This window comes from Globicephala melas, chromosome 8 (assembly GCF_963455315.2).
Source record: "Globicephala melas chromosome 8, mGloMel1.2, whole genome shotgun sequence".
Taxonomy (NCBI): Eukaryota; Metazoa; Chordata; class Mammalia; order Artiodactyla; family Delphinidae; genus Globicephala; species Globicephala melas.
Window position 1 is genome coordinate 52098234 of NC_083321.1, and position 14445 is coordinate 52112678.

General features: G+C 43.7%; 1 protein-coding gene across 6 annotated transcripts in view; it reads right to left on the reverse strand.

The window, feature by feature from the left end:
• Window positions 1-14445, reverse strand: part of XRRA1 (X-ray radiation resistance associated 1) — a 102915-nt gene that overhangs the window by 77910 nt on the left and 10560 nt on the right. For 4 of the 6 annotated variants that reach the window (XR_009564916.1, XM_030836073.2, XM_060303692.1 and 1 more), the window contains exons 4-6: window positions 6877-7058; window positions 3740-3811; window positions 2476-2548 (exon numbers count right to left, since the gene is read on the reverse strand). The exons of 1 other annotated variant lie outside the window; for it this stretch is intronic. Coding sequence is in view for 3 of the 5 variants with exons in the window: in XM_030836073.2 (XP_030691933.2) it covers window positions 2476-2548; window positions 3740-3811; window positions 6877-7058 (327 nt within the window). In the remaining 2 variants the exon portion in view is untranslated. Of the gene's footprint in view, window positions 1-2475; window positions 2549-3739; window positions 3812-6876; window positions 7059-14445 lie in introns of those variants that run through there. One more of the 6 variants, XM_060303694.1, reaches the window with a different exon arrangement.

A 14445-nucleotide genomic window follows, 5' to 3' on the forward strand; every position in this document is an offset into this window, starting at 1 on the left:
CATACCCTATTTTAGTTAACCATTCCCCTAGTGATAGTCGCTAGACTATCTGGATAAAAGGTTAAGAACACTCTTCCCCTTCTGCTTGAGAACTGGACCTTGGGTTAACTTTCTAGCCTTCTTCCCTTGGTAACATGAAACAAACGGTATGGTCACTGTGTTATTAGGCAATATTGCTATGGTAAAAATGACCCCAGGTTAGTAAACCACATCTGGACTAGGAGAAACTATAAATGAACTATAACGATCTCAAGGGGGCACTATAACTTTGGGCGTCTCTGTGTGTGGTGATGCCTATAACTGGACATGTCCTTTGCAGGAACTCTGGGAGCCATGTCTATGGAGTGTTACAACAGCTATCTGATCCCACGGGGAACAAGGTTTCTAAGCCAGAGTGGCTCCTGCATCCACCCAATGAGAGTTTCATTGTTTTGGCCCTGAGCTAGGGGCCACAGAGAATGGCTCATGGATGGCTACATGAACAGCAGTGAGGATTCCACTGAAGAGGAACTGCTGACGCTGTGCTGCTGGCATACTGTGTGGAATTACTCAGAGCCTTCTAAGTGAACCTGGTGTCAAGTGTGGCCTATGGTGGTTTTGTGAGTTGGAATGTTCTGTAGAGCCTAATAGAAAGATGTGCTTTCGGGATGTTTCCAATGAACATCCTTGTACAAGTGTGTTTCTGTAGAATAAATTCCTGGGAGTGGAACTACTAGACGATGTTAAGAGACATCGCCAAACTACCTTCCAAAGATATTGCACCAATTTATTACACTTGATTATGAGAGTACCCATTTCCCTACCAATGCTGGCAGTCATCAGTCCTTCTCATTTTTGTCAATATTTGATAGGCAGAAAATAGTACTTGGATGCTATTTTATTTACTAGTGAGGATGAGCATCTTTTCATATGCCTGTTGCCTGTTTTTCAAGCCCATGCTCCTGACAGACCATGCTGTTTCCTCAAGGGCAGGGACTTCGTCACATGCTTCTTTAAAAACACCCCTCAACCTCAATGCATTCAAAACTAATTCATCTTATTTCTCCCTAAACCTGCCTCTCCTGTAGTCTGTCTGTCTCAGTAAATCCTCTTGGTTCCTCCCTTTCTCTACATGCCCATTAGTTACCAAGTCTGGTTATTTCTACCTCCTCTTGAATCTCTCTCTGTCTCTCTCAATCCCCTCCACCCTTACTGCCACAGCCCTGGTTGAGGCCTCACCTCCTCTCTCCTGGAAAAATGAAACCATCTTCCAGGTTTCCTGGCTTCCATCTTATAATCCACACTCCTCACAGCCACCACTGAGCCTCTATTTCAAAGTCTTCCAAGGCTCTCTTTTGCCTGCAGGATTAAGTCCAAGTCACCCAGGGCCCCTGATAATATAGTCCTTGCCCACCTTTCTAGTCTCCATTCTCCCCTACCTATATACCCTGCACACATACAAAGCTTCCTCAGGGCCCCTGATCACTGCTCCGTTGGCCTGAAATGCCTTCTCACCTTCTAATTCTTGAGTCACTCCTATTCGTGTTTTAGGTCTCAGCCTACATACTCTTCTTCTCAGAAGTTTCCTCTGACACTCTAGGCCCGGTTGACGGCCTGGTTGATTTTCTGATTCCCTCTATCATGGCACTGACCGTATAACCTGCTATAACTGAGCTCACCAGAACAGGAACTGGACACACTGATTTCTAAAAGCCAAGCAGTCATATAGTCCTGACACCCAGCAGGGGTCGCTGTGGATCTGCTGAATAAACAAGAAGGCTTTACAGTCCTACAGGAGCTTTCAGGGACTTCACAATTTCTTACATGCAGTCCCTTGATATCTGCAGGGGATTGGGTCCACCGCTCCCACCCTAACGCCCACCTCCACCACCATCCTGCATCACCACCATGGACACCAAAATCATGGATGCTCAAGTCCCCTGTATAAAATGATGCAGTGTTTGCATATAACCTGTGCCCAGCCTCCTGTATACTTTAAATCATCTCTAGGTTACCCATGATACCTAACATAATGTAAATGCTCCGTAAATTGTAAATACAATGTATATGCTACGTAAGTAGTTGCTAGTGCATGGCAAACTCAAGTTTTGCTTTTTGGAACTTTCCGGAATTTTTTTTCAAATATTTTCCATCCATATTTGGTTGAATCTGTGGATGTGGAATCCACAGATATGGAGGGCTGACTGTACTTATCTCATCTGAGTCTACAAGGTATCCTGCCTTGGGGAGGAAAAAAGGAAGGGCATTATCTCCATTTACAGTTAGAGAAGCAGGAGCTCACAGAGAAATGTTCTGAGTAGGCAGTGCCAGCTCTGGACTGGAATCAGGTCTGTGTGTTCTCCCTCACCCAGCCTACTGCACTCCAAAAAAAGGGATGCGTGGCCAGTCACAGGTGGACTGACAGGCAAGTTCTAACACGAGAGACTGGCTGTGACAGCCAAGAGGCAGAAGGTAGTTTTCGGGAAGAAAACTTACCTAGAGGCAGTAGGTTTTCTGAGGCATTGATGTAAATCACAGAATTAAAATGCTTGAAGTCCTTTTCCTTAGCCTGTGAGAAGGCATTTCAAAGAACACAAGATTAGTTCCCTGCCTGCAGGCCTTGCTGAAGCTCCAGAGCTACTGGCAGAAGGAGCAAAGACCTCAAGGGGTAAGAACAAGAGCAGATACTTGTTAAAGGCAGGAAGGTCTTTTCTGCTTCTTTTTTTTTCTATTATGAAATAATTCAAATGTTCATAAAAGTATAGTGAATGTTACTCTGAAGGCCCGAGTAACCACTATCCAGCTTTAATAAATCCCAATATTTTGCTGTCTTTGCTTCAAATCTCCTTAAAGAAACAGAACACTACAGAGAGTTGACCACCACCACTCCCCCTAACGTATCCATCCCCAACCATACTCTTCTCCCTCTCTCCCACAGATAACAGCTACCCTGAATTGGCGATTATCACTCCCATACCTGTTTTATACTTGTATTACATGTATGTGTATCCATAAACCATAAATACAGTGTTATTTACATGTTATAAAACTTTATATCAAATGCCACCATACTGTAGATATCATTCTGCAACCTGCCTTCTTCACTCAACACTATGTGTTTGAGATTTACTTGTGTTGAGACACATAGATCTTTTTAGATTTACTTATGTTGATACATTTTAACTGCTATGTGGCATTATATAAGCAATCTCTCTTTATATGCCATGGAAAGCCTACAAACCGAAAATATATGCCATATGTGGTATACAGCAATACACTGGCTAATGGTAGGCCACAAATCTAGCTCCAAGCTACCTATTAGCCAGTGCAAAGAAAGAAACATGACTCATTACATAAGTCACAGAGTCTGCGAATTGAGAACAAACCAGCATCTTGGGAGAACCACTACCACTCCTGGCACTGAAACCTGAGAGAAATTTCTCCTGTAGGCTCTTCTGATGGGAACTCAGTGTCATACAATGAATCACACCCCAATAAAATTCTATGCACATTCAAACCACTTCCATAAGGCTATTTATTTCCTTTAACTCACTTCACATGGGATAATGGCAACACCAAATATACAGCAAAAGATTGTGTCTGTGAATGTTGTTCCCACCCAGTGAGTCCCTGTCTGACCCTCCCCCTCCCTATGACCAGATTCCCAGTCCCCAAGGACTCTGGAAGTACAATGGTCCAACAGCCAGGAGCTACCTCAGATCTGGCTCACCCCAATCACACCTCTGCTGGCTGGCCTTACCTTGGAGAACTTCAGGCCGCTCACGTTAATGGTGCATAGGTCGGACGGATTCTTTACACAGTGGTGCTTCAGCTGGAACACAGTGCAGACAATCAGCGTCAAGGCCCCAACAAAGCTTATGTAATTGGCCAAGACAACAAATGACTCCCTGTTGAGGAGGGCAGCCTGGCACAGTGGAAAGAGCACGGGCTTCGGAGCTGCTCAGAATCAAGCTGCCACCTCAGCTCTCCCACCTCTGTTTCCCATCTGTAAGGTGGGGATGGAAACATTGACTTTACGTGGTTCTTAGGAAAAAACTTTCTCCTAATCCTAACTGAACTCTTTGACATAAGTATGATGATGTCTCTTCATAAATGAGAAAAGCAAGGCTAAAAGAGATAAAGTGACTTCCCTAAGGTCCCACAGCTAGTAAGTGATAGATCTATGATTTGAATCCAAATCTGTAATCACTAAACACTATGCTCTTAGGACTACCATACGTTGCTCTTCACAATTAAAAAGTCAGAAGAAAATCTCAGCTTTGGAGTTTCTATTTCTGTTTAATCAAACCCCATTCTTTTTTTCAGTTAATCATTTAGTTATGGTACCTTTTATGTTTAGGCATGGAACTAGGAATTTATGAGACAATGTATAAGAAGCAGAAATATTCCATGCCTTCTGAAAGCTTAAAACTGCATGGAAGCCAAGGAGCAAGCAAGTATTTATAAACGTGATAATATTTTAAAGGAGAAATTCAAGATGCTATGGGAGACAGTAACAGGAGGTCCTAACCTCAGTGTGGAAGTGAGGAAATACTCACTTGAGGAAGTAATATTTCAGCTGATACCTAACTGCTAAGTAGGAGTTGGTCCCGTGAAAGTGGGTAGCAGGGGTCATGAAAATTATCAAGGCAGGTGAAAGCAAGGTGCTTTTGAGAAAATGAAAAACAAAGTAAGGCTAGGGAGGCAGTCATTAGATCATTTGTGTCCATGTTGGCTCTGTAAAGGAACGTGGATTTTATCCTATAGTCAATGGAAATCTGTCAGAGGTTTTTTGGCAGGGGGTTAATAGAAGTTTTATAAAAATTGCTATGTCTGACACACGCAGAAAGGATGAGAAGACAGGAAAGGGTGGTGAGAGACCACTGTACTAGACATTGTTAACTGGCTTCTCTAGAGCCACTTTTCTACTTCTTCCTTGTTAAAGAACCCCAATATCATTCACATTTCTCTGAGTGGATATATCAACTCCAGCTCCACAGGCTAAGTCTTGACTTTGTCTAATCCAGTCATGGTGGTCATGTTCCCCTAACCATTGACTGTTGGGATTTGTGATACAGGTTTGGCCAAGGAGACGCTGGCTGCTGGGGGTGGGACGCCAGTTCTGGGAAGTTCTTACCTTTAAAACTCGATATAAGACAGTGACAATCCCTTTTCTACCTCTGGACATCATCCTTTAAATGTGATGACCAGAGTTCAGCAGCCATCTCAGGATCATGAAGGCAATCAGCCCAAGAGGACAAGCTAATGTGCCAAGGATAGAAAAGCAGAGAGATGGAGGAACCTGGGACTTGGAAGAAGTCATTAAACCAATGAATTAACCTACCCTAGAATAACAATGCCTCTGGCTTCTTTTCATGTGAAACAAAAGCATGCTAGTTGGTTCAAACTATAATAGTTAGGAAGTTACTGAATTAGTCCAATAAAAGATGATGGTAGCCGAGATTAGGGTGGTGGCAGGGCAGATGAAGAGAAGAATACGGATTTGACAATTAATGAAAGTACCAGGGCTTGGTAATGGCAGGGATGAGGGTGGTGAGGGAGAGGCACGTGCCAAGGATAACCCCAAGTTACTTGCTTAGTGACTGGGTAGATAGTATTGAGACCATCATTGAGACCATGCATTGAACACTAGAAAAGAGGTGTTTCGGGGACTTGGAGTAAGGGGACTGGTGTAGAAGGTCAATATGAAGTGCCAGTGAAACGTTCATATCCAATAGGCGGGTAGGTACCCCATTACTCTGAAAAACATCCTTGATGCTTCTGCTATCCAAAGTGGCAACATGGGTAACAAGCTATCTCAATTAATGGGGGATGTACATGTTGAAAACAAAGGGGAAAAGAAGAGTCCCCTATGGGAAGTGTTTCTGCCCCTCCTCAGTACTGTTGCTTCAGTCTTCCTCATTCCCAGTGAGAAGTGGACCTAATAATCAAAGAAATTCCACAGGACTCTGCAAAAAGCTTATACTATCCACCTTGAGCGGAGATGTAACCAGCTGCCTCCTTGAAGCTCTCTTTCAGCATCTGATCTGTGCAGAAACCTATCTCTTGGGAACCATAAGCAAAGCCTGGGTACAAAGTAGGCTGCCAGGGAGTTCTTAGGGAGCTATGAGCACTGGACTGCACATGAACATTGGTTTACAAAATGTGTCTTTCTTTGTAAAGCCACTGCAGCGTTGCAGAGAGCAGATGTGAAATTACCTGGCTGGTCTCTAACACAGCCACCCCAGTGACCTTTGTAAAGCCTGCCCCAGACACTGGGTATATCTAGTCGGCATCCCTGGCTTTCAGCCAGACGCTAAACCCAAAGGACAAAGGTTGTGGTATGTGGGGCCTCCCCAATCCCCCTGCTCCTAGAGAGATCTCCCCAGAGCAGAGCAGGAATCTTTATACTCTACTAGGTGCTAGAATACGATTTTTCAATTTACTGTTCCCCCTGACCTACTGCTTTGCCTCTCTGGCTCAATTAGACTTTTTACCTGATAAAATATAAAGGCACAGCCTTTGCAATCGGTAGACCAGAGTTCTAATTCTGAGTAGTTCTAATCCTGGGTAAACCAGAGTCCTAATTACTAGCTGAGGGACCTTGGCCAAGGCAAATTACTTCCTGGGTCCTCAGTTTTCTCATCTGCACAATGGCAACAACATAATAGGGATGATAATACCTATCTCATAAGGTGGATGTAAAGAAAGCTTTACATATAAAGAAAGCTTTGGGTCCCTTCATCATCCTGGCTATGCTCAATTTGCCAAGATCACTCTAATAGTTTGGGGTGGATTGGGGGTAACTGTACCAGAGGGAAGCAGGGCAAGTCCTTGCCCCCACCAAGACAGTCGTCAGCTGGTGCTGCCAGCCTTTCAGGATGCATTTACTCTCACCAGAAAAGCCTGGTCCAGCACATGTCCCGGAGTGTCCAGTTGGTTTTCCTGTCGAGACCCTTTCTTTCCTCCAACCTCGAAAGAAACCTTCTGGCTTTCCTGACCTTCAGCTCGTGCTTCAACCACACCCCTGGGCTTCTTCTTGAGGCTACATTTCCGAGCCACTAACCAGTGTCCTCGGCCTGTTGAGAAGATCAGAACAGTGACAAGGAGCAAACTCCTCCAAAGCCACAACTTGTGCACTTACAGAATGTTTATCTTTAATACTAAAACAAAAATTAGCTCCTCATTACCTAATATGCACCAGATACCGTGCTGCCGCTGGGGAGGGGGAGCGTCTATATACCTGTCTTATTTAATTGGCCCCCAACCCCAAACCCAGTGAAGACATGCTACTGCCCCCATTTTACAGACAAAAAGGCTAAGACTCAAAGTGTAGAATGACTTGCCCAATTCCTTCCTCCACATTTTTGCCTCCAAACTCTAATTGTTCCTTCAAGATTGTAGATAAAGTATTTCCTATTCTGTGAAGCCTTCCCTGACTCTCCTCAGCAGAGCTGATCATTTTTTCCTGAGCCAGCTAGTTATTGCCCCATTTGTCATCTCTTGGGTAAAGGTAAAGCCCGTTGTGTGACACCAACTCAGTGGGCTACATCTTCCCAGAACTTACCCTGGATTCTATCATTATACAGCAAAAGTTGCATTAGGACCTCAGGATAAGAAAGTGAGAGGACAGCTGGCATTTTTTAAAGACCCAAAAATACATGCTCACTGTAGAACGAACTAGAAAATGTATGTTAAGTAAAAAGAAGAATATGAGGTTTACTAGTAAGCCCACCTAACAAAAATCATGACAACGTTCTGGAATCTGTTCTCTCCTTCATCACTAGTTTATTCATTGTAATCTGTAATTATTGTATTTGTTCGCTTGTTTATTGTCTGTCTTACCCTGTAGAGTGGAAGCTCCATGAGAGCACAGACTTTGATTCACTCATCTCAGTATTCCCAAGGCCTGCACAGAGCTTACCACACTGTGAGTGTTGCTGAACTTACCCTGAGCCACAGCTCTCACCCACAATCATCCATTCAGACCTTTTCTGAGCATCTACTTTGTGCCAGGAGCTGGGGCTATGGAGAAGGATACAACGGAGGATTCGAAGGAGCTCAATAACGTAAAGGGTGCTGTGAAGCCCAGAGCGGGGAGCTACCAGCCTAGGGCATGAGCTAGATCTTGTATGTTGAAAGTTGACTAGGTGGAGATGGAAAAACCAAAGATTGGGACTGCAGCACAGAGCTGCAGCACAGGACTACAGCACAGAGCTGTGGGAACCAGCTTGGTGCCCCTGACCACTGGCTCTCTGCCTGCATAGCCCGCTACCCCTGCCTCAAGGGCTTGCCTTCACTCACCTGACCACTGCGGCTAATCCTGCGTCTTGGATGCAGCTCCCATCCTACGTCTGACATGAGCCAGCTCCTATTCCCATCCTGGGCCTGACAGCCCAGGCACTCATTTCCCAGGGCTGCCCCATCTGGGCCATGGACCTTTGTCCTATCCCAATAGCCCAAACTCCTAGAGCCTCCAGCCAGAGTTGGTGCCAAAACTGCCAAGAGAGCCAGGAAGGAAGGCCTGGAGTGTGTGGGGAGATAGACCTGAGGGAAAAGAGATGAGGCTGGAGAGGTCAGCAGAGTCAGATCTCAACCAGAATAAGAAGTTTGGGTTTTAATGGGGTAGGCTTTTAGCAGGAAGAGTATTCATGGGAAGGTTTTTTTCCCCTGTAAATTTTCATTTTGAGATAATTTCAGACTTCCCGAAAAGCTGTAAAAATAATACAGAGTTCCTGTACAGCTTTCACCCAGGTTCCCTAATGTTAACATCTTACATAATCATAATACAGTGGTTAAAACCAAGAAATTAACACTGGCATAATATTAGTAATGAATCTCCAGCCTTTCTTTGATTTTTGTCAGTTTTCTCACTAATGTTCTCTTTCTGTTCCAGGATCCAATCCAAGATCTCACATTTCATTTAGTTGTCACATCTGCTTAGTTTCCCCCAAACTGTGACAGTTCTGTAGTCTCTATTTTTCTTGTGTGATCTTGACACTTTTGAAGAGTACTAGTCAACTGCTTTATCAAATGTCCCTCAATTTGAGTTTGTTTGATGTTTTCCCATAATTAGACTAAGGCCTTGCAGTTTGGCAAGAAGTGATGCTGTGCCCTCCTCAGCACAAAATGTCAGGGTATACGTGATGTCAATATGTCTTATTACTGGTGATGTTTATTTTGATCACTCGGCCAAGGTGGTATCGGCTTAGTTTCTCTTAGTTACTAAGAAGTCCTTTTCTAATTAATAAAGATAGCTCAAGACTATACAAATATCCTGCTTCTCATCATACTTTGACCCACTAATCCTAGCACCTGTGATGATTAATTTTGTGTCAACTTGGCTAGACTATGGTAAGCAGTTAGTCAATCAAACACTAATCTAGGTGTTGCTGTGAAGGTATATTGTAGATGTGGCTAACATCCACAACCAGTTGACTTTAAGTAAAGGAGACTATCCTTGATAATGTGTGGGTCTCACCCACTCACTTGAAAGACCTTAAAAGCAAGTACACCTCCGGGGGAAGATAGCGGAAGAGTAAGACGGAGATCACCTTCCTCCCCACAGATACACCAGAAATACATCTACACGTGGAACAACTCCTACAGAACACCTACTGAACACTGGCAGAAGACCTCAGACCTCCCAAAAGGCAAGAAACTCCCCACGTACCTGGGTAGGGCAAAAGAAAAAAAGAAAAAAGAGACAAAAGAATAGGGACGGGACCTGCACCAGTGGGAGGGAGCTGGGAAGGAGGAAAGGTTTCCACACACTAGGAAGCCCCTTTGTGGGCAGAGACTGCGGGTGGCGGAGGGGGGGAGCTTCGGAGCCGAGACGCGGAAGAGAGCACAGCAACAGGGGTGCGGGGGGCAAAGCGGGGAGATTCCCGCACAGAGGATCAGTGCCTGCTCACCCGCCAGGGCGGGCGGGTCTGCGAGCTGAGGCTCGGGCTTCGGTCGGAGCGCAGGGAGAAGACGGGGGTTGGGGGAGTGAACACAGCCTGAAGGGGTTAGTGCACCACGGTTAGCCGGGAGGGAGTCCGGGAAAAGGGCTGGAGGTGCCGAAGAGGCAAGACTTTTTCTTCCCTCTTTGTTTCCTGGTGCGCGAGGAGAGGGGATTAAGAGCGCTGCTTAAAGGAGCTCCAGAGACGGGCGCGAGCCGCGGCTAAAAGCGCGGACCCCAGAGACGGGCAGGAGACGCTAAGGCTGCTGCTGCCGCCACCAAGAAGCCTGTGTGCGAGCACAGGTCACTATCCACACCTCACTTCCGGGGAGCCTGTGCAGCCCGCCACTGCCAGGGTCCCGGGATCCAGGGACAACTTCCCCAGAGGAACGCAGGGCACGCCTCAGGCTGTTGCAATGTCACGCTGGCCTCTGCCGCCGCAGGCTCGCCCCGCACTCCGTGCCCCTCCCTCCCCTGGGCCTGAGTGAGCCAGAGCCCCCAGATCAACAGCTCCTTTAACCCCGTCCTGTCTGAGCGAAAAACAGACGCCCTCTAGCGACCTACACGCAGAGGCGGGGCCAAATCAAAAGCTGAGCCCCTGGGAGCTGTGAGAACAAAGAAGAGAAAGGGAAATCTCTCCCAGCAGCCTCAGAAGCAGCGGATTAAAGCTCCACAATCAACTTGATGTACCTGCATCTGTGGAATACATGAATAGACAACGAATCATCCCAAATTGGGGGGTGGACTTTGAGAGCAAGACTTATGATTTTTTCCCCTTTTCCTCTTTTTGGGAGTGTGTATGCTTCTGTGTGAGATTTTGTCTGTATAGCTTTGCTTCCACAATTTGTCCTAGGGTTCTATCCGTATGTTTTTTTTTTTTTAATTTTTTCTTAATAATTAATTTTAATAACTTTATTTTACTTTATCTTCTTTGTTTCTTTCCTTCCTTCCTTCCCTCCTTTAGACAACAAATCATCCCAAATTGAGGAAGTGGACTTTGTGAGCCAGATTTATGATTTTTTCCCCTTTTCCTCTTTTTGGGAGTGTGTATGTGTATGCTTCTGTGTGAGATTTTGTCTGTATAGCTTTGCTTCCACCATTTGTCCTAAGGTTCTATCCGTCCGTTGCTTTTTAAAATTTTTTTCTTAATAATTATTTTTTAATTTAATAACTTTATTATATTTTATTTTACTTTATCTTCTTTCTTTCTTTCCTTTTTCCTTCCTTCTCTCCTTCCTTTATCCCACCATCCCTCCCTCCCTCCTTTCTTTCTTTCCTTCTTTCCTTTTCTTTCTTTCTTCCTTCCTTCCTTCTTTCCTTCCTTCCTCCCTCCCTTCCTTTTCTTCCTACTTCTACTAATTCTTGCTCTCTACTTTTTCTCCCTTTTATTCTGAGCCGTGCGGATGAAATGCTCTTGGTGCTGCAGCCAGGAGTCAGTGCTGTGCCTCTGAGGTGCGAGAGCCAACTTCAGGACACTGGTCAACAAGAGACCTCCCAGCTCCACATAATATCAAATGGCGAAAATCTCCCAGAGATCTCCATCTCAACGCCAGCACCCAGCTCCACTCAACGACCAGCAAGCTACACTGCTGGACAACCTATGCCAAACAACTAGCAAAACAGGAACACAACCCCACCCATTAGCAGAGAGGCTGCCCCAAATCATAATAAGTCCACAGACACCCCAAAACACACCACCAGACGTGGACCTGCCCACCAGAAAGACAAGATCAAGCCTCATCCACCAGAACACAGGCACTAGTCCCCTCCACCAGGAAGCCTACACAACCCACTGAACCAACCTTAGCCACTGGGGACAGACACCAAAAACAACGGGAACCACGAACCTGCAGCCTGCAAAAAGGAGACCCCAAACACAGTAAGATAAGCAAAATGAGAAGACAGAGAAACACACAGCAGATGAAGGAGCAAGGTAAACACCCACCAGACCTAACAAATGAAAAGGAAATAGGCAGTCTACCTGAAAAAGAATTCAGAATAATGATAGTAAAGATGATCCAAAATCTTGGAAATAGAATAGACAAAATGCAAGAAACATTTAACAAGGACCTAGAAGAACTAAAGATGAAACAAACAATGATGAACAACACAATAAATGAAATGAAAAATACCCTAGATGGGAACAATAGCAGAATAACTGAGGCAGAAGAATGGATAAGTGACCTGGAAGATAAAATAGTGGAAATAACTACTGCAGAGCAGAATAAAGAAAAAAGAATGAAAAGAACTGAGGACAGTCTCAGAGACCTCTGGGACAACATCAAACCCACCAACATTCGAATTATAGGGGTTCCAGAAGAAGAGGAAAAGAAAGGGACTGAGAAAATATTTGAAGAGATTATAGTTGAAAACTTCCCTAATATGGGAAAGGAAATAGTTAATCAAGTCCAGGAAGCACAGAGAGTCCCATACAGGATAAATCCAATGAGAAATATGCCAAGACACATATTAATCAAACTGTCAAAAATTAAATACAAAGAAAGCATATTAAAAGCAGCAAGGGAAAAACAACAAATAACACACAAGGGAATCCCCATAAGCTTAACAGCTGATCTTTCAGCAGAAACTCTGCAAGCCAGAAGGGACTGGCAGGACATATTTAAAGTGATGAAGGAGAAAAACCTGCAACCAAGATTACTCTACCCAGCAAGGATCTCATTCAGATTTGATGGAGAAATTAAAACCTTTACAGACAAGCAAAAGCTGAGAGAGTTCAGCACCACCAAACCAGCTTTACAACAAATGCTAAAGGAACTCCTCTAGGCAAGAAACACAAGAGAAGGAAAAGACCTACAATAACGAACCCAAAACAATTTAGAAAATGGGAATAGGAACATACATATCGATAATTACCTTAAATGTAAATGGACTAAATCCTCCCACCAAAAGACACAGATTGGCTGAATGGATACAAAAACAAGACCCATATATATGCTCTCTACAAGAGACCCACTTCAGACCTAGAGACACATACAGACTGAAAGTAAGGGGATGGAAAAAGATATTCCAGGCAAATGGAAACCAAGAGAAAGCTGGAGTAGCAATTCTCATATCAGACAAAATAGACTTTAAAATAAAGACTATTAGAAGAGACAAAGAAGGACACTACATAATGATCAAGGGATCGATCCAAGAAGAAGATAGAACAATTGTAAATATTTATGCACCCAACATAGGAGCACCTCAATACATAAGGCAAATACAGCCATAAAAGGGGAAATCAACAGGAACACATTCATAGTAGGGGACTTTAACACCCCACTTTCACCAATGGACAGATCATCCAAAATGAAAATAAATAAGGAAACACAAGCTTTAAATGATACATTAAACAAGATGGACTTAATTGATATTTATAGGACACTCCATACAAAAACAACAGAATACACATTTTTCTCAAGTACTCATGGAACATTCTCCAGGATAGATCATATCCTGGGTCACAAATCAAGCCTTGGTAAATTTAAGAAAACTGAAATTGTATCAAGTATCTTTTCCGACCACAAGGCTATGAGACTAGATATCAAATACAGGAAAAGATCTGTAAAAAATACAAACACATGGAGGCTAAACAATACACTACTTAATAACGAAGTGATCACTGAAGGAAACAAAGAGGAAATAAAAAAATACATAGAAATAAATGACAATGGACACACGACGACCCAAAACCTATGGGATACAGAAAAAGCAGTTCTAAGAGGGAAGTTTATAGCAATACAAGCCCACCTTAAGAAACAGGAAACATCTTGAATAAACAACCTAACCTTGCACCTAAAGCAATTAGAGAAAGAAGAACAAAAAACCCCCAAAGTTAGCAGAAGGAAAGAAATCATAAAAATCAGATCAGAAATAAATGAAAAAGAAATGAAGGAAACGATAGCAAGATCAATAAAACTAAATGCTGGTGCTTTGAGAAGATAAATAAAATTGATAAACCATTAGCCAGACTCATCAAGAAAAAAAGGGAGAAGACTCACATCAATAGAATTAGAAATGAAAAAGGAGAAGTAACAACTGACACTGCAGAAATACAAAAGATCATGAGAGATTACTACAAGCAACTCTATGCCAATATAATGGACAACCTGGAAAAAATGGACAAATTCTTAGAAATGCACAACCTGCCAAGACTGAATCAGGAAGAAATAGAAAATATGAACAGACCAATCACAAGCACTGAAGTTGAAACTGTGATTAAAAATCTTCCAACAAACATAAGCCCAGGACCAGATGGCTTCACAGGCAAATTCTATCAAACATTTAGAGAAGAGCTAACACCTATCCTTCTCAAACTCTTCCAAAGTATAGCAGAGGGAGGAACACTCCCAAATTCATTCTACGAGGCCACCATCACCTTGATACCAAAACCAGACAAGGATGTCACAAAGAAAGAAAACTACAGGCCAATATCACTGATGAACATAGATGCAAAAATCCTCAACAAAATACTAGCAAACAGAATCCAACAGCACATTAAACGGATCATACACCATGATCAA